We start from the raw sequence: 27931 nt of genomic DNA, 5'->3' as shown, positions 1-27931 counted from the left end.
CCAGTTGTTAATGAAATCCCAAACATTCAGATTTTAATTGAACTAGATAAAGATTAAGAAGCTTAGCAGCAGCTGGCATTGCGAATTAGTTCTCAGCAGATTTTTATGTTGTACTCTAAATCATTGCTTTTGTAATCTTCCTAAATTGTCCTTTATCTTGCTAATGCAGATATGATTCTCAGAAAGCATTAGGCTTCCACTGTTCCCACTGCCTGTAAAATCTTGAACTGTAAAATCTTAATGGTCTTTTTTAATAAGTATTATGATCTATATGTATAATGTGCATTCAATAAAATCTTACTGTAATTAGAAGAAAAGTTTTTAGTTTTTCTATGTGACCTGTTTTGCAGATTAGATTTATTAAATAGCATAAACTGTTGGAGCCGCATTAAAATCTATTTAGAGCTGCCTGGCATCAGATGAAAAAACAGTTCTAGACCTAATGCTTGGGGCACGACTCTCCAGGAGGTCATTAGGAAGGAAACTTCTCCTTCTGGTTCAGAGCATTTGGCATAAACATCATTCTGTGCTTAAATGCCTGACAATATATAATCAGCAGTGATCAAACAGTATCTCACTTGCAAAGATTTTGCAGGACTCAGTAAAAGTATTCCAGTAATGCATGATGAGTTAATTGCTTGCTCCTACTCAGTATCCTACCTCTTCCTCCTCTGCAGGGCACAGGGCTGCAGCACCCACCACAGCAGCACTACAGGTGCAGTCAGTACACGCATGGTAAGAGCAGTTATACATATGCATCTCAGCGGAGGGTGTTTGCTTATTCACGCTAACATAAATCAAATGGAGTTCCTGTCTTCATGTGAAACAGGTTGTGGGAGGGAGAAAAAAAAGAATCATCCAAAAATTAAGGACCACATAAGTCTGTTTTTCCCTGTCATGAGAAAAACAAAATCTAGTTATTTTCCTAGCTAAATTATATTCATCCTTTGAGTTCGTTGACAAATGCAGTTACATAAAAAGTATAAAGGCATAATACAGCCAACTGTATAGGCATTAGAGTTTAAGAAACGTAACAATTCCACTAAGGTGTTTTAATATCACGAACCCAATTTTTTCCTAATAAGGGACAAGTTGGGCAGAACAGCAGATGTGAATGTCAGAAGAGATTAAATATCTTCACTTGCAGTCTTTTTCTTTTCTTCACATTAAGAGCAGCGGTGTCCAGACTTAACTGAAGAAATGTCAGTGCATTCTGTTGCTTCAGCTTCTTCCCAGCTGCATTCTCATTTTTAACCTCACGTATTGAGCGACGAGATCGCACTGATGCCTGCTGCCAAATAGCCAGTGTGCTCCAGTACAGAGATGGCTGCAATTCAGTGATGAGTGAAGTGATCATTAGTCTATACCTCTCTTCAAATAATTATGTTTGGTTCAGCAAGCTTTGAGATCTTTGAATGAAAGCTGCTATAAGTAGTGCTAAGCAATTTTCTCTCCCTCAAAGTAAAATGAAGCTGCTAGCTTTTCGTGTCTCTTTAGGCCCCTTATTACTTGCCATTTCCCCTTAGCAATCTTCTCATTCCAAATAGTGACATTCTGGCAGCTTGGCTATTTTCAGAAACTATTATCCAAGTCTGAAATTGTGAACTTTTTGGTGGTATTTTTTCAAGCAAACATTTTGCTACCTAAACTTCAGCAAACTTGCAAGTAGATTCAGAGAAACAACTCTGCCTACCTTTTTTTGGCCATAAAACAAAGAGTTAATTTCATAATGTTGCCTTCTCATTTAAGCCATTTCCTGAAGTGCTGCTCTAGATCTAAGAGTGACTTTGGTAGTTCAGCCTCAATTTTCTGAGCTTCTTAGAAAAACTCGACAATTTTTTTCCTAACATTAAATAACCCATTTTCTGGGTGTTCAAGTTCATGAGGGTTTTTAGATGCTTGCTGCTGATTCCAAGATGCTCTAAATTGAGCATTCACAGGAAAGTCTTAAGAATTTCACCCTTCAATTTATTCCCATGAGAGCCCTGGGACCCAGCTCCAAAATTGCTTTCAAGGCTAGAGCTGGCTGGAAGATTTATTCTTGCTTCAAGATACCCAGTAAGAGGGGTAAGAGCATTAAGGCACTTCTATCCATCCAGGTTTTTTAATGCAAAATGCATTATACAAATGTAGTTGACAGCAAAAGGAATTTTGTTATGGAGTTTAGTAGTTTACAGTCTGTTACAATCCTGATTCTCAATCGTTCCCCTTTTCCAGCCTTAAACTCAAGTTTCTTCAGTTTACCAACATGCTGCCAGAAGAAAAACAACAGAACTGGAAATATTTGATGAAGGACAAATCTGAAACACTGAATTTTCATAAACTGACAGGAAAGCATGCAAGAGACTGGTCATTCAACAAATAACCATCTTACTGCATGGAAATCTGCATGGTGAGAACTACAAGCAAATTCTAATTATGTGGACTCCTGTTTAACAGAATAGTGAGCTACACAATTAGTAACTCAATCACTTTAAGACAAACACACTACATAAAATAATGTGCACTGCACAGCATATTCATGCTAATGATACTTTTCATGCTTTATTAATTAGCTTGGTGCTTTATCAAAGTTTGGTAACCTAAACCGTAGTAATCTGTGCTCTCTGTTGACTGGAGTATTTCTTTCTCGATTCAAACTACATGTGAGAGTAGAAAAGTTCTAGTTCTCACATAGCTTTAAGTCCAACCTGTAGCAATGCTGATTGCACAGGACAATCGATCAATAAAATTAATGTGTTTCAGTCCTTGCCTTCTAACATTCCCACAGTATCCCTAATTGATCTCTGCTGGTTAATCGTCAGCCCAGTTGCTCACTGACATGAAAGTGACTGGCCAGCACTGGAAGGTGTTGTGGCCACGTCTACTGAAAAGTGATTCAAGCAGCTGGAGAAGTTATTTTTTCAGATGTATAACAAGTGCTAAAACATATTTCTACTACTCAAACCATAAGGCAAAGGATGTTTCACTGTCTACCAGAGTTAATAGGATTACCAATCCAAGTGTCACTTGCATGTATTAAAAATGCTTCCTGAAATTCCACATTTAGGCACATTAGTCAGGGAGAAAAAAAAACAAAAACACAAAAATACAAAGAAACAAATGGACCAGGGCCTGAGATGCAGAAAAGAATACTTGGATGGGAAGGCAGAAAGAAGTCAGGTGGATCAGTGCCAGGACAGGTACTTCCCAGCATAGCTCCCAGAGCAGGAACAGGATGAAGCAGAGAAGCTGTTGCATTTATCACTGATATGCAAAACAGAAAAGATATCCAGGATAACAATTCTGTGCTACAGCCACTTCAGAGGACAGAAACAAGGCCCAGTGACTATATCACATTAAAGTTCCTCAGCTGCATCAGAGGAATTTACTAATGAAAATGATTTTATTATAAGAGCTCTCATAAGCCTAAGTAAAAATCATAGGTTTCAGTGAGACCCCACAGAGAAGCAGAAAATTACATTTTAAAACACTGCATAAATGTGAAGGATTTATATGCAACATTGGGGCCCTTAACACGGGGTCTCCTACGCACAGAGGCCACAGCACATGGCTCTGGAAGAGAACCTCTCCTGGAAGAGGGGGTTGTTACAGTTATTGATTGTTTCAGTTATTGATTAAATTGATTTAAACGTATATATATTTTTACTTATGAACTAGCCAGTAAATTCATCTGTGGCTTTAATGCAGCTAAAAAAAATTTCCAACTCACAGTGACAGTTTTTGTTACTAGAATGGTGTCAGGAATGAACAGCATGCTTTTCTTAAAGCTAGAGACTATACGCTTAGCTGACTATTAGAATAGCACTTATTAAAGACACAAACTTCAAAAGATATTCAGAAGAGACTCATCACTAGCAGGAGCTATTGCTCGATTTATTTGAGTGAAGACAAACACTTTATCCACCACCCAGACTACAAAATCCAGGTGCTCACGGGAAGCAAACACAGACTTGTTATTTTTTTTTTAAACATTAAATGAAAAAAAAAGACATGCTTTCCATTCCTACTTTGCTCTCCCTTCTAGAACGTGAAAACAATTTACCTGCTTTCAGTCTCTGGCTACGACAACTGTGTTTTCACTTCATATAAATACGAGTGAATAATCTCGGTCACGGCTACTGAGATAAAAGCTAAGAGAATTCATTTGTTGTTCTGCACAGCCACAAGATGTTGGTGACACCACTAATGCCAGGAATGCCACTGCATGCTGAAAATACAATCAACCTCATTTGCAGACCCTACACAACAGCTTCCCAAATCCACTTTACTCATTTTTGTAATAATCAGACCAGATTTCTGGACAAATATATAATGTCATGAGAACAGATCTATACTGACAACCAAGGCCAACTGCATAATGCTTGTCTAAGTGGCAATGAGATTCATTAATTAGGTTCTTGCTTTAGAGTGTTGTTCCCCTGCAGCTATAATCTACTCAAGGGTGTTTTCAATAGTATTGAATGGATGAAGCAATTACTAAGCAAAAATCCACTAACCAGTGGCCAGTGTCAGACTCCTCAGGCCATACTTTCAAAGCCTATATGTTTACTTGCATGACTGATTGAATTTGGAGGAAAAAAAGCAAAGCAAAGAAAAAACCCCCAGTGAGACAGCTTGTGTGTTCATGTTTAGGGGCGTGATCTCCAAAAGAAAGCTTCCAGCTCACAGACAATACTGCAGACTCAATTAAGATGAGAAAAGCTAGCTACAGGATACCTGGCTGCCCAACCGCACGTGCAAATCAGGTGCTCTGGGATCTAAAGGCACATACTTACTCTCACAAATAATGGCAAGCAAAGAGCACTAGCTACAGTTTTTTGCCCTCTTTACTGACAGCAATATAAGCAACTCATAAAATTCATAAGATCTAGAGTCCAGCTGATTATTTCCTGTTCTGCTGCTTCACTTGCATGCTACTTACTGCTTTAGCCCACTAATATCATTTTTATAAAGTGACATATCCCCAAACATTGATGTTAAATAAACACAGCCCAAATATTTTGGCTTTACTGTAAACATGTGGAAAGATTTTCTTCCTGTGAATTTTGGTTGTTTTTTCTTTTTTTTTTTTTCCCCTTTCTGCTACTGAAGTTGGAATAAATGTAGAAGTGTTTTCAGGCAGAGATTCTTTGAAAGACGAGAGTGTCTGTAACTCTAACTGATCTTCCACCTGGCATTAAGTCTTCAACAACTGTCAAGAAATAGCTTAAAGATTGGAGATATTTGACTGGATGCAGGTGAGTAACAGGTGGGCCTCTATAATTTAGCTTCATCTTTACTTGTTGATGGTTACCTGCTATTCGCAGCCACTTGCAACCAAAGAGGGGGGAACACCAGGTTTTCTTGTGGTTTTATTTAGTTGTTACTGTTTTGGATTGTTGTTTTTTGTTTATTTATTTATTTAAATCTTCTGAACCAGACACAGTGTTGTTGAAAAGCTTTAAGCACCCATGTGTTTGTTATTAGAAAGTTGCAATGCATAAGTGCCATCCCGTAACTCTAATCCTTAAATAAAACTTCTAGCCACTGCCCTTGACCTCCAAATTCAGCGAAGACCATATATGGCAGAAAAACATGCATGCATAAACTACGTAATTTCTTCTCCCAGAAATAGAAAAAATTCAGTCTGCAAGAGTTTCCCTTAAGGCCACGGCAACTCAACTGCTGAAATGAAGTTAACATCACAAAGTAAACTCACTCTGAAACCCAGCAGACACTCAACTAAGTTCCCTTGAATTATTTTTCTTTTGTTGGTCTCTGGTTTCAGACACGCCTTGGAGCAGAACTGCACATGCTTCGCTACCAAACATTCATCTAGCTGGGCAAGAAAAGGAAGAAGGAAAAAAACCTAAAATTGAACTTGCTAAATCCTTTGAGACAAATTTCAAAGGTCAGTCCTAACAGCCAAGCTTTGGCCAGTCCAATGCTACTGAAGTGTGGCCAATCCTTAAATAATCTGTGAAGAATGAAGAGAACAATACATTCCAAGTTTTTATGGGACAGTAGGTCTACTCCTACTTCTTCCAGCTGCCATCATCTACTTACCTAAAAACCAAAAGTGACCTTAGACACTGCAACAGGAATGGACTCAGTGACATACATGAAACACTACTTCAAAGTAATCCTCACAGAAAATGCACACACAACTGGTGAACTGTAACTCAGAATAAATTAGCTACAGACAAACGCAGGTGAGGGATACACATAGTGGGAAGCTGTTGATGCTAATGGGGTTTCCAAGTTTGATAAAAGTATGTCTAGGCAGGTGATCAGATGGGCTATCATTCTGATGCTTTGTTCTTTAAAGTAGGCAGTGCTGCTTTCTATAATGAGCCAGAACATTCACATTTGAACTGCACGTGTATGAAGCAATCCTTTCATTCCCTTATATAGGGGTAGAATGAAAAGAAACAAAGGAATCAGCTGGTTCCTGAATAAGATTTTCAGCTCAAGTTATTAAGCTGAGAACGGAGCAAGATGTACATCAGTGGCTGACAGTACATGAATGCCTGCACTGACTTTCCAGTTATCTTGCATCATGGTTACAGTAGGCTTCTTTATGTCTCCTTGGCAATGTATGGGTTTCCTTTTCAATACTGCTAAGAGTGATCCTGAGCCTTCTCCATACATCTGCCCAGTGCTGTGAGTTGGCCCTGGCTTTCTGCCCCCACCTCTATGCATCATGGGCTCCTGCTGCCTCCCACATGGCCACACACATACATACACTAGCCATCTCCCTGCTATTATATGTTTTCCATTTACATTCCTTCAGCACTAAAGAATCCTTTTAATTAATCAAAGCTAACAGTTGTCATCTTTTTCCTTTCTCACAACCCTTTCCTGAAAAGGTCCTTTAAAAATCACAGCAAAAGTTTCTGGACTGATGTTCTTATCAACTTGCTCTAACTCAGTTCCTGAGCAGGAGGATAGACCAGTTACCCAACCACATCTCTTATATGTTTTATTAATCACCCAGCTCAAGATACAAGTTAGAAGATCCCACACCTGGCCAGGATTCCACTGCTGATGCTTTATAAAGTCAGGTCAGGAAAACTAAGATCTCCACCTCAAAGATTCTTTGCATTTTAATTTAAGATACAGTAGTAGCTATAGAGGAAGACAAGAACACAGCAAACCAATGAAGCTGGTATGTGTAGGCACATTAAACAAACAAATATGTACTGTTAACATTTAAGACATCTCTTTCTGTTTTACCTGAAAGTCATCACATGCATCTGAAAGTGATCAGGATCACTGATGAAAGATGTTTGTCAATACTTCACCACCACCTATACAAAAGGCTTCATGCTACAACAGAGAACAAATCTGTATTTTAGGAAATGGTTGCCAGAAGGAATCATAGCTGCTCTTCTATCAACTTTGATTATGGAGACTTAAGAAATGTATTCTCACTTCAATTTCACTTGAGATATCTTTATTTTTTTAAATAGTGAATAAAGATACAAGCAAATAATCTAATTAGCACCAACAAGTTTCTTGAAACTTCCAGCAAATTTTAGAAATCTGTTACCCAAAATGAAGATGATTATCAGACCCCAAACTTCTAGTTTTCCTCTTCCATTCGTACAAGGAAGTGACCTACACCTCCCACATGGAAGGCACAGGTGCTCCCAAAGCCCATGTGCAGCAACACCCCTGCTCCTCTCACTGGCCTCTTGAGTGTACCAGGGTCAGGGAGTTATATTTGGCCAAGATACATCTGTTGGCAGGAAGCTCAATGGTCAAAGTGTATTTGGTTTCACAAGGTAGTTTCCTCCAATGGTAAGCTCCCCAGCTGTTAGAAAATAACCTCAGGGCTCTCACTCAACTTTGAGTATTTTGCTTTTTTGTCCAACTCCTGTTATTCCCTTTTCTAGTATAGAGTGAAGGGACAATAATCACCAAGATGGGGTGCAACAACCCCAGCAGATCAGCAGGACTTCACGACAAAAAGCTTCTTACATGCGGCTAAGCATGTCAAAAAGAATAATGACAAACTTTACCAGGGAACAAAAGACATCATCATTGCAATGCTGTCAGCCTGGAGCATGGGGTGACAGTGCCCTCACAGCACTGAGCACTTGTGACAACTGAAGTCTGAAAACATCTCACAGACAGCTGAAATACTGATTTGTATTGAAGCAATATATTGAATTACTACCGATCACATACACACAATGATTGGAATAACATTTGTGTTTTGTTGCTGGACTTTTAGTTTTGTTTTTGGTCAAGAGCCATAGAAATTTGATTCTGTATTTGATTAAAGGCCACACAATTATAACCTGCAGAAGCTGGAAAGATTATTCATCTAATATCTTCTCTGGAAGACTGTTTCTCCAGTGCTAATAAGGGAATTTAATCAGATGGACAAAACTTGACAGCAATCCTTTTCCAATACATTTAGTATTGAAATAGGTCTGAGTCCTCCAAGATGTACAAAGGAAATCCATTACTCAAGATAATGGAGAAAAAGATCTGAAATTCTGACTTTCCAAGATGTAAGCTCTTGTTTTTCCAATATCACTTGTGGCATACATCACAGCCACAAACAATTACACCAACAGCTCTGACAAACCCTCTGTTACAAACACATCATGTGCTATAAAATGTTAGCCGACCTGACTTTGCCTTCAGCAAAAGAAGTCTCAGAGATCACCTGGAGAGCAGCCCAGGGGTGCTTCCATCAGGTACACCAGGACCTAAACATCCCAGGGGCACCCAGAGCCACAAGATGGGGTGGCCACACATGAGGGCACAGCACAAACACGGAGCAACACAGCCACTTTTGGGTATTCAAAATAGAAAAGGATGTGTGCACACATGAAATATGCAGCAAATAAATGCACAAAGGCTTGTACTTTCCAAAATTGTGTAGGGAACAATCCTGCCAGCAGGCTGATGAAACACTTGAGATAAAGTAGTGTAATCAATAGCACCGCTGTACCTTTAAAAACAAGTCCAACACGATCAATTTGCATTGCAGTGAACTACAGTAACAGAAATCTGCAACTACAATGCACTAACTTAACGACAATTTATCAAGTATTCACATTTCAACTACTGTTGTTCATGACAGAATGAAGACTATATAAAAAATAATGTCATGAGTCAACATGGCATTCGACTGAAGAGAAAAGACCCATATCATTAAAATTTTAAGTAAGCCTTCATTAAATAAAATACATGGAATTAGCTCCTTCAAAAGAATTTAATTAGTTAACACATGCAGGTTAAATTCACAACCTGCCATTGTGTTTTTTTAAGCCAGTCATTTTCTTAAAGCTTTGTCATAAGAAGGATTTTTTCCGTTGTTATTATTTCCATAATACTGATTGAAACTGCCATTCCTTTATGAAAAGGACAAAGTATCCCTTGCAAACAGCAAGAAACATTTCCATTGCCTCATTAAGGCAATTTCAATCATTTTATGTGCCTTCATCAAGTCTGAGGTATGCTTCAGCATTTCACAGAAAGAAACCTCAGCAGCTGCAGAGACGGGGAGGGACAACAGATCCTTAAGCAGAAAAGAGGAATTACCACTTATCTTGCTGGAAATGAAACCTCTGGGAAGCCCCATCTGCAGTCTCAGTCATTACAAATCACAACAATTATGTGAGCTCTCAGCCCATAAATAAAATTTCAATGCCTACAAAGAGCTGCAATACTGTAATGTCCACAATACAAAAACATTGCCAGCTCATTTTGAGAAGCTTCGGGCTACTTGTAGCACCAGGAGAAGATGAATCAATAAAATGTTATCAGTAAAACAGTTTGATTCCTGTGCCTTTAAGCACACGGCCACTTCTATACTTCAATCCCCTCAGGTCAATATAATTTTGCACAGTTAGCCAATTCTCAGCAGGGAAATGATACTGGTGGATATTTCAGATATTCTAGACCACTTATTTCTACATGGGGGATTAAGAAAAAGAAAATCAAACTTGGATCTTTTGCACAGCCTAGCATGCTAAGGGTGTCTTACCTCAGCTCCGGTAAAGTCAGCTGCACTGAACAGCTCACTAGTACAATCCTTTGTGACCTATTCACCCAGTGCTGAAAAAGAAGCTTGGAAAGTAAAGCAAGTGAAACCTGGATTTGGGCTTTCACCTAAAGTAAATCTGAGGCATAAAATAAGATGTCACTTCTCCCTACTTCAGAAAAATAGGCCCATTTAAACAAATTCAGAAATAAATTCTGCTAGGTTTCTCACATGAAAGAAGTACAAATGCCACCAATGCAGACTGCAAGCCTATCTCCAAGGTTGAGGAAGCAATAATTGCTATCTACAACCAACTCTCGTATTCTGGAGAGGGAACGTTCACAAAGAAGCTCTCTCAGACACAAGTCCACTTTCCTTGATTTAATTTGACAACATCCTAATGAAACAGTATAATCCTATTATGGGACCAGTCATGGGCACCACGGAGCAACAGACAACTAACTTCAGCAAGACAGGATCATTTCCACAAAATGGAAAAATATCTCATTTTGCTACCACTTACATCTCCTCTATTTCCTCCTTTTTTTCCTTATCACTTGCCCTACACACAAGAGGCTAAGAAACACCAGTCCAGTAAAAAAATATCTGATTCCTGAAGTCAGTAATTAAACATCTCTTTTTGAATAACTAAAATGCCCATCAAACACAATCTACTGTCCTGCTGTTGCTCTTTTAAAACAATCATTTCCTTAAATACGTAAATAATGTCAGAAATAAGAGGGGCAGCAAATACAGTGTAATTCCCTTACCATGCATCTCTTATTAGGAAATAACACCAATGGATTTCTAGTATTAGATTTTAATAGTTAAAATGTTTGCAGGAAAGGTCTAATTGTTAAAAAACAAAGCACACATTTACAAGAAGACAAAGCTGCACTAAACATTTCTTGTTTTGTTACTCCACCATAAGTTGTAACTTTCTTCTGAAAAAGTTCTATCTTTGCAAATTCTCAGATTGTATAACTTCAGTGATCTTTTTGTACTCTGCTTTGCTTCTAAATAATGAACAAAACTGTCAAGGATATATACAGGAGGAGGAAGCCTTTATATTTTAATAGAAGACAATGCTCAGGAAAATCCAATGGCATCAATCCTTCTTTTATTATTATTCTTTCAAACTTTCAAAATCAAATAACTTTCCTGAGCTTGACTAGAGACTCCTGAATAGAAATTCCACCAAGGAAAGAAGTTTTAGATTAACAGCACAATATATTCAGAAATCAATAGATAAACCCTTTGCTCAGCCATTCTCCTGATATTGAGAGGCCGCAGCTAGGTCTTGGAAAACAGGACAAACTGCTCTGACACAACTTTCCTATCTGTCAGTTTTTGCTTGGGAATTGAAAGCAGCAATATGAACCTTGCTTTTGTACCACACTCAGGGAATTATTGTAATGAAAAATACTCTGAATGAGTAATACTTTTAAATTGTACAAATACATCAGTCAGCATTGGAGAAGGTAAATCAGAGCAACAACTGCACCCCACTGAAGAAAACCAGACTGTTTCTGCTATAAGCTGTGCATGAACCCCAGCTGGAGAGCAGAGCAGAGCTAGCTGTGCTTTTCAAATACAGATAGCCCGCAGTGGTCAGTGAGCAGAAAACTTCTTTACCTACATGCTGTAGTCACAGACATCCCATGTCCCAGCTTCCTCAGATACGTGCCATGCAGTGATCACAAAGTGCCCCACTCCCTGAGTTCAATTCCAGCTCCATACAGAACAGACAATAAATAACCCATGCAGGATTTTCCCCACAAAGGGAAAAGGATTTCCAGGTCCCAACATTTCAATAAATCATCCAAAAAGCTCTCATGGCACAGTTCCCCAAGCTCAAGCAGAATACCTTCATGGATACTACGGTTGTGTTATATTCATTAAAAAACTTACGGTATTTATTATCCTGTAATTCAGTAAGGCAAATCTAAAGAAACGTTGCCATGACAAACAAATACAGTGGAGTTTTTATACCAACCTCATCCCCATGATATCCCTTTATTCAATTAACAGAACCTTATTTTATTATGTATCAGCTAGAAAATCAAAATATTTTCAGTACTGCTGGCATTAGCCTTGCAAATAGACAGATGAATCTAAAAATCCTTTTCAGTGAAGCAGAAGAGCTTTGCATGCAGCCAGACCTCTCAGATGCCATGGACTGGGATACCATGTTATAAGACTGTAAAACCATGGCCTGTGGCTGCAGTCCAGCCTGCAGAGTAATTTAATCTAGCTCACAAAGAAATGAGGAAAATGGCCTCTGCTGTGCTGAATCAGCAGTGCTGGAAGCCGTGCCACCCTCTATCATTTAGTAAGAGAAAGCTTTGTTCGTAGTGCCAACTCTGTGTAGAGCAACTATTGGGTAAAAGAAAAGACCAGCAGGAATATTATGTGCCAGATTTTCGGTAGATGTAAGTCAGAATACTTCCAATGACTTGGAGTTGCACTGATTTACATCATTTCAGGATTATAAGGATTTACATCCACTGCAAGTTTCTCTTCTTTTTTTGTCTTTTAATTAAAAGAACAACACAGACTTGGCAGTATTATGAGTCTTCAACAGACCAAGATTTGGGAAAGAAAAAGTTTTGTAAAGCTCAAGAAAAGGAAATAAGCCTTTTATTAGTTTAAAAGGACTAAATTAAAATTCACAAGGCTTACATAAATTCTGAGCTATACATGAGTAATATACATAAACACAGGCTTCCTCCCTTCAGAGCTAATTTAACATAACAATGGCAAAAAATTAAACAAAAATTAAAAAAGCAATAGAATGAAAGCTTTGTCCATTCAATCTCATTATGTATCATGAAAATCTATCAGCACAGATGTTATCCCTGTTTATGAGTCACAACTCAGGGCCAAAAGAAATGCCATGTATTACTTCATTTTACTTTTTCCTCCTAACCGTAAGTGCCAAAAAAGTGACTGCCATGGGAATTAGGAAAAAGCACATGACTGCAAAGAAGCAGGGGGTATTGCTTGTCAGGAAGCAAGCCAACTGGGGCAGAGTTTGGATTGCTGTGATTTCTAAATAAACTCATAACTACTACAGAAGGTCTCAGTGATCTCAGAGCAGCTTCTGTTGCTTATTTGCTCACCTGTCAAGGAAAAGCTTGGCAATAAAATAAAAAAGCTCTCTGCCCAAGACTGAGTGTGACTTATGAATGCACACATATATCATTTATGTCCTCAGCAGAACCACTGGTGACCATGATGGGGAAAAAACAGAAGTAAAGTGAGAATCAGTCTGGTACATGAGCTCCTGAGGTAGGCAACAGCTGTATGCTAAAGACTGAAAGCAAACAGACCCCTTAGGCATAGCCACATGAAAAATGGCATGCAGTTGCTTTTCAGGCTATTTCTGTGGCACAATGACCCATTCCAAAGCCAGCTGAGCCTTCAGAAATGCTTCAGATCAGTCTTATAAGACAAACAAAAAACAGAATGCTGCTTTCTAGTGCAAGAAGGCCAATAAAGATTGGCCTTAAAATTAAAAAAAAATTAAAAAAATTATTTCAAAGCCACATAACTAGATAAGAGCTTAAAACTAAACAAGTCTACATTCAAGAAACATGGCTTCATTCCACCATATCTTTTTCAGCATTCACCTCCCAGCAGGTGAGCATTAAGCCTCCTGCTTCCAATGAGTCCTATTTAAGTGTTCTGCAAAGGCTCCTGCAACTTTAGAAGCATTAAATTTTATATCTCCTGAGCTATTTACTAGCTGGGAAGGTACTTAAATGACATTCATCAGATACTAACTTTCTTGGAGTGCATGTTACTGATTTGGGTAGATACCCTTGAGCTTGGTTTTATTTAAGACAGCTCTCCGTAGAACACTAGGTACTTGGAGTGGGCACCACCTATGCATTCCTCTTGGAGATGCAGGTACCTATATCAGAGTCAGAAACCATTCACAAGGGACCCCCAATGCAGAAATCTTGTTTTCTTTCCAAATCTCAGCAATACTCATCACTTCTTAAGATGTCCAAGCACACCAGGAACCACAGCCCAGCAGCTGTGAGGAGGCCTGCTGGCACTCTGCATTACACCTTATTTGCTTTTGTTTTAAGAAGCAATGCCAGTCTGGAGATGTTACATTCTCCTTCTTACAGTCGCATTGTCAAAGGGTGATCCTGCTGCATTAACAGAACTTTTCTTTGCCATCATGTCTCCCAAGACAATGAAACTCATATTATGAGGGTAAAACCAGCTGTGCTACTACTGCTCAATTCCAATGCTATTTAATGGGACACAACCAACATTATACCACAATTCACAGTAGAAAAAGAAAATAAAGCTTTGCTTTATTGAAAATATGAAGAAAAATTATTCCAGACAAATGCATTGTCTGCATTAAGCTTTGCTAAAGCACTGCAGTGAATTCACCGCTCACTGAAATTCCTGCACAGACTCAGGCAATAGGAATTCACGCATCAGCTCAGCATTCGACTCATGAAACCTCTACTTTATACCTAACACAAACCCCAACGTTTCTGACTGCCCCATACAGTCCTTCTATTGGAGTTTGTAGTCAGAAGGAATCACATTAGAACATCTTGCTTATCACTGGTAATAGCAACAAATATTTTAACTTACAATTACTCTTATGTTTCAGACTCCAGGCAAACACAACAAAAATCTTTCAGTAAACTTTGCACAGAGATCATCAATCCACTACCCAGTTATTTGAACAAGCAGCTACAGTGATCTCTAGGTCACTAAAATTCTCCTGGTGAGGGTTTAAACATAGTATTAAGCATCCCTGGGTGAAGTCCAAATATTATCAATTGTCATCATCCTTGAAGAATTTATCACATGAAATCTTACTATGATCTATGCTTTCTCCAGACAACCATACACATTTTTCTCCACCCCCAGACACCAAAAAACTTAAAGGACGTGGAATAAACTGACACAATCTCCATGAAAAGAATACTTTAAAGAAAACAAACTTCAGTAGATAAGCAAAACTGTTGCGTAACTTTGTAAACCTTCTGTTTTCAAGGAAGCTGTGCAAGCAGACAGCAATAATCAGCCTCCTCCAAGACAAGCATACAGAACCTGAAATGATGACTTCCTTTGATTCCTCAAAGAACTTGAGCTAGGGGGAAATACTCTGTATACGTGTTTCCATCTGGTGATCCACTGGCCTTATTCTCTTCCCCCCCCTGAAGTGAGATGCTCCAGAACCAGACCTTGCCAGCAGAGGGAGTTTCCACCCCTGACATACAGATCAACAATGAAGTCACTAAAAAAAATAAATGAATAAAATCAGAGTTGTGACAAGAGAAATTCAACAATGCCACTAAATAGTAAAATATTTAAGTGTGGGCTGGGCCTTCCAACAAGCTTTATGAAGAACACTGTTTAGATTTAGCTGTGTTCCTACAGATCCCAAACAGACAACTTCAAGACATGAAAGACTCAGAAGTCTTTGTCATCTTAGTTATTTCAATAACTATATCCAGAGCACAAGTTTTGATGGTTCATGGCCAAAGCAGAAGGAGCTATCACATGAGCTCTCCAACGGTCTGTTCTAAACTACTTTTGTTCAATGCTTTCATTAACAGTGCAGATAAAGGAAAGCAGCATATGTTTGTTACATCTGTGAATGACATGGAAGCAGGGCACAACTGCAGCTCTATTGAAGGTCAAGAGCAAGATTCCAAAAAAATCCTAAGTAGTCATAGATCACAATCATTAAATAGAAAAGAAAAAAAAAAGGCAATTCAAGGGAAGAAGAGCAAGGTAACCCAATTCAATAGGATTAATCAACAGTACACATATAAAATAACTGGGTAGGCAGGAGTTCTTCAAAAAACTGATGTGGGAGGTTATAGTGGATCACAAGCTGAATATGAGTCAACAGTGTCACACTATCAAAAAAAAAAAATAGCCAATCCTCACATATAGGCTAAATGAACTGGAGTATTGTCCAGGTGAAGTAACCCTCCTGCCTAGACAGCACTGCCAGCCTTGGCTCGGTCACATTGCCCCAGGGCACTGTGCTGAGCAAGATGCTATGGGCTCAGAGGAGGCACAACACATGGGAAGACACAAATGAGTGACTCAGCCAACAGAAGCCAAGAAAACATTTTAATTGTGTTGGAAAAAAACAACACTAACAGCAAGGAGCAACTGTTTTCTGATGAATAAGACAAACAGCAACAGGTTTAAATTGCAAGAGACCTTCAGCTTAAGAATAAAAGAAGAGGAAAGGCAGACATTGCTTGGCTGTGATCCCCAGGACTGGACCTGCAAAAGCAGCTATGGACAACGTGCTCACAGAGCAGGGGGCATAAGGCTTCTTGCATTCCTCCAGCCTGTTCTGCTCTTTATCCACAAAGCAACCATGGAACAGATAGCAATGAGCGTTAGAGGTTCATAGCACCACAGACAGCTCTCTGAAATCAACAAGACTTCCCCAGAAAAATAAAAAGCCCTGTGTCCAGAAGGGACTGCAGGGCAGGGCTGATTTATAGGGAGTCGTCTGTTAATGGCTACCTTGACCTTACCAGGAAGAAACAGGTTATTAAGTTTTATGCTTTAGATTAGCTCCCATTTGCAGTTATTCAAGTGCAACTATTTCTTTATTTTCTGACATCTTTTCAAGCTCACTTGTTGATATTTTATCTTCAGAAACCAAGAATCCAAATATCATGCAGCTTCTCCTGCCTCACAATGAGTAAAACACATTTGCTTCACTGACCTACCTTCGACCATTCCCTAGACTGAGTGAGGGAGCTGATACACAGTTTTCTAAGGAACAATTTCTGTAATCTTGACTATTTATCTTTGGATAATTGCTATATTCATAATTATTTTAAAGACAATTTTGTTTAACAAGGATTGGAATTGCTACTAGACAAAGTCAGTCTAACAAAATTTGAGACTGAAAGCGCTTTTTGTGACTAATCTACAAACTGCTACAAAACTGTGATTTATAATAGGCATAGTAATAGCCTTAATAATTGCAGTGCTGCTGGGTATCCATGAAACACACAGATTGGCTCATTTCAAAGCAGAAAGGACATTTTTTTTCTGCTTCATGGGTGGCCCATACGTATCTTCAGGGTCCTTGGAGGAGCTTCCAACATTCCCACTGCGCGTTCCACATACCGGCTGCTATTACCATGCTAATGTTAATAGGCTGTAGTATATATGACCCTCTGAGCAGCAGCATAACTAGCAGACTACTGAATTACTGCCACTGGCTCTCTATTACAAAATGCTGGCAAGTGGGCAAAGCAAAAATAATTAAAATTTTGTATTAGAAGGGAGCAGAAAGCAGGAATCTAAACAGGCTGGCAGAGAGAGTCTGGAGCCTGGGGTCATAAGGCACAGGGCAGCAAGAGCGACTGCAAATCTCCGTTTCCAATGACAGTGCAGCCCATATGCCAGAAAATTTGCTGCTCCTCTCTCCCTCTGTGCAATTACAATTCAAAATTAATAAATAAATTAGCGACAATGAATGTAAGCAAGAAGAATCACAAAGCCTGTGGCAAAAAGAAATCTTGTTCTACCCAACTATTTTTTATGTTGCAGGAAAACTCACTTGGGGAAGATTCTGCTGAAAGAAGTGAGGCAGCCAGTACTAATGACAAATATTTTGGGAAAACAGAAACTCCATATGTTCCACATTTATTCTACTAAAAATAAAGAGGAAATCAAGAGCTTTTTGAATTTAAGTGTAACATTTCCTTATGCCGGGAGACAAACTATGCCTGAGTTAAGTCTGGACATTAATGGAAGCAAACAGCAGAATAGTGGTCCCTGGTGTTTCAATTATAGTCTCTTTAGAAGTTATGCTTCCAAGAAGTTACAGAAATACCGCTTTCCTACAAGGATCTTTTTTTGTTAATATTTCTGGCAGACTGTTGCCATGTTTTTATTTAAAGTTATTTAATCTCCGCTTGCAGAAAATCTCTGTTCACCACAAATTTTTCATCACTTACCACTCACAGAATCCTGAGAGAATCCCACCACCAGGCAGCTGAGAGTGCCACAGCCCGCCGGGCTCTGAGCATCTCCAGGCACAGACAACTCCACAACCCTTGAGGAGCTAGCTCCCATATTTGATAACCCTCACACCAAAGAAGTTAATTCTCATGGCTAAATAGAATTTCTTATATTTCAGTTAGTGCCTGTTTCCTTTCCCCATTTCTCTGTGCATGGCTGAGCACTGCCTAGCCCCATCATCCCATGAAGCATTTACACATAATGCTAACATCTCCATGAGACCTCTCCAGGATAAACAGCCCCAGATCCCTCAGACTCTCCCTTCATAAATTCTAATAAAAATGTGTTTAAACAAAATATTGAAATAACACTGTATTCTGGGCAATAACAACTGATGACACCAAAGGCCAACAGCACTTCTGATCTTAGCCTGAAAAAGCAAAACCTTGGAGGGGTTCATTTAAGCACCAAAAGGAAAACTGAACCTGAAATAAGATGTTCTTCATGTCCTTCAACTAGCACACAGAAGGTTTACATGCACCACAAATAGGTATGGATTGAGTCCATCCATCCAGCATGAATTCCCATCGCAGCATTCAAATGCAGGCTCTAGGAGAAATTAAGATGAGTCCCTACTAAAGGCTCCTCCTAATTTCCTTGTCAAACTATTCCAAACCTGGAGTCCCAAAACACAAATAGTGGCCATTATTTTCAACCACTGCCTTCTCATCTTTGTTCCTACTGCTACATTTACACAAATGTACAAAGTAGGGCTTTTTGTTCTGCTCACTTTTACGGGAATGGAATTAATTCTGAATATAATTCTACTCTCAAGTGGAAGAGAAACAGCCTTCTTCCCCTGTGTTACTCAAATTCATTCTATTATACAGTAAAAAATATTAAAAATTAGATTTCTAATTAAATCCTATCCTCTGTACTTTGAATCTCTTCTTACCCTTTAAATGAGACTTTTAAGTACAATCTAAATCACGCCAGCATTCTATGGGCTGTGCACATAGTCCAAGCCACTGCAGAACTAAGCACTTCACAATCTTCAGTCTGCAGTGAAATAAGGTATCTCTAGAAAAATATTATGCTCGTTTTCCAAGAGAAAATTAAGGAAAGAGGAGGCTTGCACATGAATATCAATGGAATTAGGCTATAAGCACTGGCATTAGGTTAATGAAAATTAAGCAATATTTCACTGCTGGAATAAATATTTTTCATTTACCACGTGAAAAACAGAACTTCCAAAATGCTTTCAACATCTGCTCAGTGAGATCAGAGCTCGTGAGCTCTGTCAGCAGCAGGCAAACACAGAAGTAACTCTGAAATTAACAATTTCTAACCTTAACAGACCTCACTTTATTGGTTTGGACTCCAAACAACAGGTACTTCACAATAAGCAACTCATTTACACTGATCCAGGCATGGCTTAATTCCTACCACCCTAAGCAGAAAGAAAAGAAAAAAAATATTCATTAGAAATAGTTTCATTTTGTTCCTTAATATCTATATATTTATTAGGGTGCCTAATTTGAAATAACTCCATTTTCCAAGAGACAATTTTTTCCCTCACCTACTTAAAAAAAAAAAAAGAAAAAAAAGACGCTCTGAGCCTGTTTTTGGAGAAGCAGATTTATTCAGATAAAAATCAGTTGCTTTCCCAGAATGCAGAAAGAAGTAATTTTACTTGGGTTTGAGGAATTTGGTTCAAAGCTCTGAACTAGAAAGCAATATATACAGTTATTAAACAGTGTAAGGGGATTAACTCTACAGTGCTATTGACTACTCGGGTCTCATTAAATAGCATTTTATTTAGATAAAAACATCAACTTCAACATCAAATTTCTGTGCCCAAAGTTAGATATGAAAAACGTTGAAAATGAACATGCATCAGGAGTTACCCCAATCTACAGGGGCTCTCCCCTGCAGCTCATGACTGAAACCAAGCATTTGAATTGCATCAAGAGGATCCATTTTTGGAGAAGTTGTCCTGTGGAATGGGAGAAGACACAAGCACATACAAGCTTAACGCAGAGAACTGATGTCTCCCGGCCTTTATTTACTCCAAGAAAGGAATGAAGAAAGGTTATGGGTAGAGTTCTGAGTTCCCTACTTTCAGATTTTATTATGAAACTGTGAAGCTAATTATGTGTACAATAACTACAGTGGCTGCTTTTCATGCAGAATCACTGAGCAGAAAATAACGAAAGCAGGAAGGGAAAGGCTCCTTCCGAGCCCCAAGCAGCTCGCAGAATGTGCTGGGTCTGTCGGCAGGATGCAGCAAGGCAACACACCAAGCAACCCTACAAAAGGCCAACAGAACCCCAGAACAAACCCAGCATTCCTCATGATTCTTGCTTCCTAAAAATGACCAGAAAGCCCCTGAGGGTGCTCAGAATTTGGAGTCAGTGGCAGACAGGTACCTATGGATTCTCTGGACTCTACCCATAAGAGAAGTGGGAAAACATACACACGAAAGGGCAGATGTTACCATTAGCCAATGCATGTACTGCAGATGCATGTTCCCTGTCAGTAGCCCCACTGGAACCCTGGGCACTTGCTAGGTTATCTGCTACTGCAGCAAAACCATCAGCATCTCTTCTACATCCTCACCTGCATCAGCCTTTCTGTCAGGAACAATCACCACATATGCAGCAGTATTCTGTGGCCAGGTGACTGTTTTCAAGTAGAACTGCCAGCACACTGCCATATCACAATCCACAAGACGTGTTCAGTTTCCTGTGTTGTCTTAACCACAAGAATGCAGAACAAAAGCAGGTACAGTACATATCCCTACAGTTACTGCCACGGGAATTACTAGCAACCAGCCTCAAAACACAGCTTTCAAAGGTCTGTTCAGGTTCCGCCACCTCCCATTATTTGTTTTTTAATTGAATGTTTGTTTGCAGGCTGCTATAGGAAGACCAGGGGGCTTGCTCTATCCCTTCTGTTTTCTAAACATTCACAGCCTTCCTAAGTCCTACTGTTGGAGGCGGTGAGGGCTGAACAGTGGAGGTTCTGAAGCTTCTGAAGGGAGAACAAAAGGCTTCAGCCACAAAGAACATTCTGCTTTTAAGACACAGCTGAGAAATGGCCTCCATGAAGAATTCATTTGAAAAAACAAAAACAAAAACAGTCATTTCAGTAAAATGTGCATGTTTTACTTGTTTGCAAACAAGAGGCATGACAGCGAAAACCATAGCATACAAACAGTTATGTTTTGATGCATTTGCCTGAAGTTTGGCTACCTTTGCTTTCACACACGTGCTGAAAGCAGCACAAGCTGGTGCAGCTCATTGGGACTGCTGCACGGAAATAAACTGTGCTTCCACACGCTCCCACCCGAATGCAGCTGCCCACACAAGCAGAGCTATCCTGCTACATTGGAACAGGCACTATTTAAGATGGGCAACAGAAACATGAATCACTGACGATGAAGAGAAGCAAAGAAAAACAAAGAAAAAAAAGGGCCGTATGCCTCCACTGCTTATGCTGTCTCCTGGCTGTTGGGAAGGCTAAGAGACACACAGCAGTAATGGGAGTTAGCTGCACCTCTGGAAGGTGATCACAGATAACCGTGATGGCACTAGGCTGGAAAAGCAGTGCAATTAACACTCACTGCCAGTTGCCACAGTCTCACCAGTGCCAATAAAATTCAAACTTCTCATTTTTAAAGATCTCATTTTTTGAATCTTTGAAGACCTTAAAAAAAAAAAAAAACAACCCAGCATCAGGGGTGTCAGTTCACCTCATACAACCATCCTGATACCATCTTCAGCATCCTGCTCCTCATGGCTCATTCCCTGCAAAGCCACCTGCCCATCACTCCCATTCACTCAAGCCTCAGCTCTGGGACAGATGCACAAGTCAGTCCCAAGATACAGTCAGTGCAGCACTGCATGTCATTGCTCCCCACCTCCAGGGAGCGATGCTCTCACCACTTCAAATTCACATTAATAGTTAACAAAGAGGAAAAAAGATACCTGAGCAGTAATCATTTTCTGTCATATAGCAGCTTTGTGATTTTTCCTAAGGCTAAGGAAGAAAACAACCAACTATTTTAAACATTATCATGCATCAGTGATCAACACTAAGTTTATTATCCGCCAAACAAAAACAAAAATAAACTGATTTTACTCCACTAACTATTGTTAGGAGACACAAGGATGGCATTTCTGAAGAAGGTACAGGCTCCATGCATCAACTCAGCTAACATCCCATCATCAGGATACAGTGCTTGGCATTGATGTGTAGTGTGTGGTATTTGTGGCCCTATTGGGGAAAACTATTTTAAGTCTAATTAACATGAAATTTTTAGAATGCAAATGCTTTTCATTTATACATAAAACAAAATGCCATGACATTTCTCCCATCCATTTATCATAAACAAGTTAATTACTGTGTAACAAATAGCTCCTGCTAGAATCTGTATGTTTTGAGGATGTTAAAGAGCTGACTCAGGCAAATAAGATGAACCACAACATAGTGTTTAATAGCTTATGGCATACTTATAATAAAACAATGACTCTGTAAAAGCTCTTGTTGTCAAATGAGGACTAGGCTATTTCCATTGGAATAAGTCAATTATAAGCAGCCACGATCTGTTTAACTCCATTCAAACTTAGAGTACTTCAGGCACTTCACTCACTGTGCTGCTACATTTAGAACTGGTTACTACCAAGCTTAAAATGGAAACCAGTCGTAGGACTGCAGTGTATCCTCCAACCACACAGCAGCTCAACTTCTCCACAGCAGAAGCTGACCAACTGCACCATATCCATGCTAACATTGATTCAGCCAAAGATGAGCCCATTCTTGGGCACTGCAAATTGTCCTGGGCTCCTCTTCCCTCTTTCCCAAGGAGGGAATGGTTCTTACACAGCACACAGATCTGGGGGTTTATCTGTGGGAATCCCTTGAGAGCTATTTTAACTATATATACACCTTTTCCCCAAACCCATGAAATATGGCCACTGGGTGAATCTCTACCTGCTTTTTGTATTTTGCAATGCAAACAGCCCCACTTGGCCTGAAGATGAATTACTGAATGCTGGTAAGATGGTGGTAGCTGGCAGCAAAGCTTTGCGTGGTAAGATGGTGTGAAACAGTACATATGTCAATCTATCAAACATGTTAATGTAAGCAATCTGAACCCATTTTTGGTCTGATCTATTGTACAATACTTCACCCAGATGGAAGAATGAGATAAACATTTTATGCCTCAGACATATCAAGTGTTAGGAAGTAAAATTAAACCTAAACTGGAAAACTACCAACTTTACATGCTAGAATATATATACGAACAACACAAGCACAAAGGATTTTATGCAGCAGATTTTCTCCCCCATTATCCTACAAGTTAATGAGATATATTTGTTTCCTCTGATAAACAGCAGCATGCATTTGGCTGCTGATTAGAAGGTGTAAAGATGATAGCTCACTTATTAGCAAACACAGCATTTGCGCTTCTTTTTTTTTTCCTTCCTTCCTCCTTCAGTTGACAAAATTCATACAAATCATGTCATTAGGGACAATATTACTAGGACACAGATCTTACAGTGCTGTGATATCTGGGGCCAGTTCAGCCCCAATTGAGCAGCTGTTTCACCATGATTGGGGTAAAACTACAACTTGACCCTAAGGAGAAAGACAGTGTTCGTTAAATATATTTTTTCATTCAAATCAACTTGACAGCCTAAGTATAATTTCACATTTAAAGGCGGTCACTTGCAACTGAAATGAAATGACAGCTACTCTGCTGCCTTCAGTCACTGCTGAGCAGACCTGCTCCATCCCTACCGCCCACCTACACAAACATGCACTGCAGCTATCAAGCACTGAACACCAAAAAACAGTCCTCCAAGAAAAGAGTATTAATGACATGATCTTCTCATCTTTGGAGGACACTGTGTATCAGATGACTCTCAAAGTGTGAAAGTACTCAGTTTACAGACTGACCTGGAAGACACTGCAACTGATAGTTTTGGAAAAATTGCCACTAAACATGTAAACATTTGGTACCACGCCTCTAATATTTACTGCTTTGTTATATTCTTGGGTTTGTCTGCGTCCAGCCCTCTAGCTGGCTATCTTTCAAACAACAAATAAATTCCCCAACATCTCCCAGCTGATGCCAGACCAGTCGAGAGAATTCCTGAACAGCAAAACAAAGACAATCGGGCTTAGAAACAGAACTGATTGCCAAATCATGTAGAGAGAAAACATCCAGCCCTGGATTCTGCTGAAGCCAGAATGAATACAAGTCTCCATCTCTCTAGAAATCAAAGTAACAGAGCAGGTGGTGGCTGTGCAGGAAGACAAACGCCAGCTTTCTGGCATAGGAGTGTGCATGCGAGTAAATGCACTCAGGAAAAAGTAGCAGAGGGTTTGCAATCCCTTGTGCAGAGTATCGGAACCTGTTGTGCTCTCGATTCCTACAGCATACTGTGCTTTTAGAATTGCTGTAGCATCCACTAGTGGCTGGCGATTTAACTTAAGGAGGGGGCTGGGATTTTGATCTTCAAGAAAAACAGCTATTTTCTACATCATGCAGATATAAAGTTTAATTATTTTTAACTTGAAAGGGAGACTGATCAATACACAGGAAAATCTATTGTTATTTGGATTACGAAGATGTCTCAGAGTTTACAATCACAGAAGTGGTTATAATCCTCCAATTACTATAAAGCTAATTGGTAGTTTCTTTCTGCCTGTGTTTTCATGTTGTCAGTGGGGCAGTAATGAAAATGAATGCCACATTTGTGAACAGAATGTCTGTAGGCTTGTTTACCACATTTCCAACAACAACGTCTGCTTTATCACGCATTTCAAAGCAGAGATAATTTAAGGATCCCTGAGTTTCATACATAAAAATACTTTCTAAAATATCAAGCGTAGAGTCCCTTCAGACAGGGTGGGAGTGGGAGACTTAAAAGTGAAGCACTGACCTCTCAGTGTACAGGCAAGAGATCCACCTGAAGCAGACAGCACGTGAACTTGGAGTGATTCATCTGTATTCAAAACCGCGCTCACGTAAACCACTTAGTGTTTCATCCTCCTACAAACATAATTCTGCAGACAATTTCACCATCACAACCAGCATCTGTAAGTCTCCTTTCACCTCCCAAAGTACAGTTATTGCAGTGCCTATTAAGCATTTTATTCCACTTACCTTTGAGTAGCTTCTGCCCTTCCAGGATATTCTGGGAGACGAACACCGTGTAGTCTTCTTCTGAAAAGCCAGGCTTGCATGTGGCTCTAACTGTAAGATCCCCATTGAGTGCCTGCAAAATCAAAGAAGCAAGACACACACCATGACTTTTGAGGTTTGGTACAATGCTTTGTGCACAGGGATGAGGAGCTTAGCACACGCAAACCTGAACAGTAAAGCAGCGCGCAAGTAGAAACCATCTATGCTTTAGTGCCTGTCTGTTGGAATGGATCCATACTGTAGCTGCAAAAATAAAACGGGCCAGAAACTAGTTGCCTGACTACAATAGAAAGCATTGTTTGTAGGAAGGCTGGATACAGGGCACTGTCAGAAGAGGGGAGGAAACAAAGAGCAGCAATTCATCAAGCCAGTAGTGCTCATGCTGGAGCCACGCAAAGGCCTGATGTTGCAACACTCAGATCGCTGAGTCTTGCTGCTGAGAACCGGGGCAAACCCCAGGATGGGAAGATAACCCCAGAGCTCTCAGCTGCCCCAGGAGCTTGCAGCCCACGACAGCCCTCTCCTTCCCTGCGCCAGCCTTGCAGCCACTGCCTCCGTGCCAGCAGGCTCTGCCCGTGCCCCAGCTTTAGGGAAAGCGGAGGGATGGCCAACAGAAACTAACAGTGCAATCTAATAGCGCAGCCCCGCACACAACCTGCCGGCATCCAGGGGCAGCACCCGGCTCAGCGCTCAGCTGCTCCGTCCCAACTTCGTGCTGTGCGATAAGAAGCGCTCCTTGCTACGGGGCAGGTCAGCACAGCTGGACGGACAGAGCGTGCCTTCTCAGCAGGGAGGGTCCCAAAGCACGCTCGCTGAAAGCACGTTGAACGGGCTATTTGCACGCAGTGACTGCCCGAGGATCGATGCACAAAGCAAGTGCTAGTGACAAGGAATTTTATTTCTGGTGCTCCTTAGCTAGCCACGGCCCGGCTGAGCGGTGCGGGCTGCACCCCGGTCCAGCAGCGGTGCAGCCAAGGGACCGGAGCATCACTTCCCCGGGAAAGCGCGGCTGCGGGCACACACACCTGACTCCGCGCTTCCCCCAGCACCCGCGGGCAGTGCTGCATCACAGACAGACGGAAGAAAGGGTCCTCTCGGTGCAGCTTAGCAAGCAGAACGCAAGGCAGCGGACTCCGCGAGAAGCCCCGCTCTGGAGGCGGAGGGCAGCGGCCGCACGGGAAGCGCGAGAAAGCCGCGGCTCCGCGGGCTCTGCCCGGGGCTGGCAAGACGCTGCAGCGATTAGGAAACATTTCAAAGGGACCCGCTGTACGTAACACCCCGTCGCTACAGCCGCAGGCTCAGACGTGGGACATTCCCCGCGTGGCACCGCAGCACGAGGGCGGACAGCGGCGGCGGCGTCAGCGGGAGCCAAGCCGGCCCCGAGCAGCACCGAGCGCTGCGGCCACGCGCGGGCACTGGCGGTGCGCTGCGGGCAGCGCTTGAGCCAAGAGGAAAATCCGTATATATTAGAAAGGAAAAAAAAAATAAAAGAAAAAGCAGTCAACTTTTCCTCCCGTCAGAACCCAGCACGGCTCGGACCCTCGGGATGGTTGCGGGCGGACGGAATAAAAGTTGGAGCCGGCGGAGCTGGGCAGCGGTGCCGCCGGGACCCCGCGAAGTTTGCCAGGCGGTCCGCGAGGGGAAGCGGGGACGAGATCCAAGACGGCGCATTTAAAAAGAACGATAATTAAGAGTAATCGCAATCAAAGGAGAAAACGGAAAAGCCGCAGAGAGCCGCGGGAACGCGGCTCCGCTCCCGCACCCGAAGTTACCGCAGCTGGCGGGGAGCGGGAACAGCACGGAGGGGCACCGGGATACTGCCCCCTCCCATCCGCCCGTCGGTGCCGCCCCACTTACCGCCGCCGAGCCCCAGACGAGCAGCACCAGCAGCAGCCGCGAGCCGGTCCTCATCGCCCCGGCGGCGCCCGCCCGCCGGGCCGTGGCGGTGCACTCGGCCGCCCCGTGCCGCGCTCCGTCCGCGCCGCGCGGGGACAACGACAGCAGCCGCGCGCTCTCTCTCGCGCCCCGCTCCCAACGCCGCCGCTCGGTGCCCGCTCTGGGCTGCAGGTGAAGCGCCCGCCGCGCGCCGCCGCCAACAGGCCCCGCCCCCTCGCCCCGCGGCACGCGGGAACGCGCCGCCTTAAAGGGCCAGCACCGCCCCGCCGCCACGCGGGGCTGAGGGATCGGCGCGGAGCTGTGCTGTGCGTGGGGGGGAAGAAGAAGCTGACAGGAAAGCTAGCGTAGTGAGGTGAAGAAATCAACATCTTCAAGGGAAGAGTGCAGCCAGCGAGGGGGAAAGTTGCCAAAATATGAATCCGCTGAGGAAAATGTGGCGTAACCCAGTGGGAAATGTCACGTCTCCAGGGGGAGAGTACGTTTCTCAAGGGGGTGACACAGCCGCTGGGACAAAAGGCAACAGGTCGGAGAGAAAATCTCACAGGTCTCGAAGAAAAAAATGTGATTGGGATGTTCTGCGAGGAAAACCTTTGAGAGAAGGGTGCGTGGGGGAGCAGCACGTCTGCAGGAAGAGATGGTGTATCAATAAAGGATGGTCCAGATTGGGGTAAAAAATAAAAATAAATAAAGGGAAATGGCAGAAAAATGAACGGGCTCCCCAGCAGCGTGAGTGTACCGGTGTGCACAGAGCAGGTGTGCACAGTGCCGGTGTGCCAGGCCTGGTCCTGCACACAGCAGTAGAGGGCACGGTTAACGCTGCGAAGTGGGAGGTTTCCCGCTGGAAGAGT

At 41.5% G+C, this 27931-nt stretch overlaps 1 protein-coding gene across 1 annotated transcript in view; it reads right to left on the bottom strand.

The window, feature by feature from the left end:
- The window catches only part of CDH4 (cadherin 4), a 409052-nt gene extending 381954 nt beyond the window's left edge, over positions 1-27098 (bottom strand). The window contains exons 1-2 of the mRNA XM_065754409.1: positions 27045-27098; positions 25149-25260 (exon numbers count right to left, since the gene is read on the bottom strand). Coding sequence (XP_065610481.1) covers positions 25149-25260; positions 27045-27098 — 166 coding nt within the window. The remainder of the gene's footprint in view (positions 1-25148; positions 25261-27044) is intronic.
- Positions 27099-27931: the final 833 nt, after the last annotated feature.

Source organism: Cyrtonyx montezumae, unplaced genomic scaffold, assembly GCF_038088225.1.
Source record: "Cyrtonyx montezumae isolate F1298 unplaced genomic scaffold, pur_monq_1.0 scaffold_9, whole genome shotgun sequence".
Taxonomy (NCBI): Eukaryota; Metazoa; Chordata; class Aves; order Galliformes; family Odontophoridae; genus Cyrtonyx; species Cyrtonyx montezumae.
This window is presented reverse-complemented; position numbering and strand designations above follow the sequence as displayed.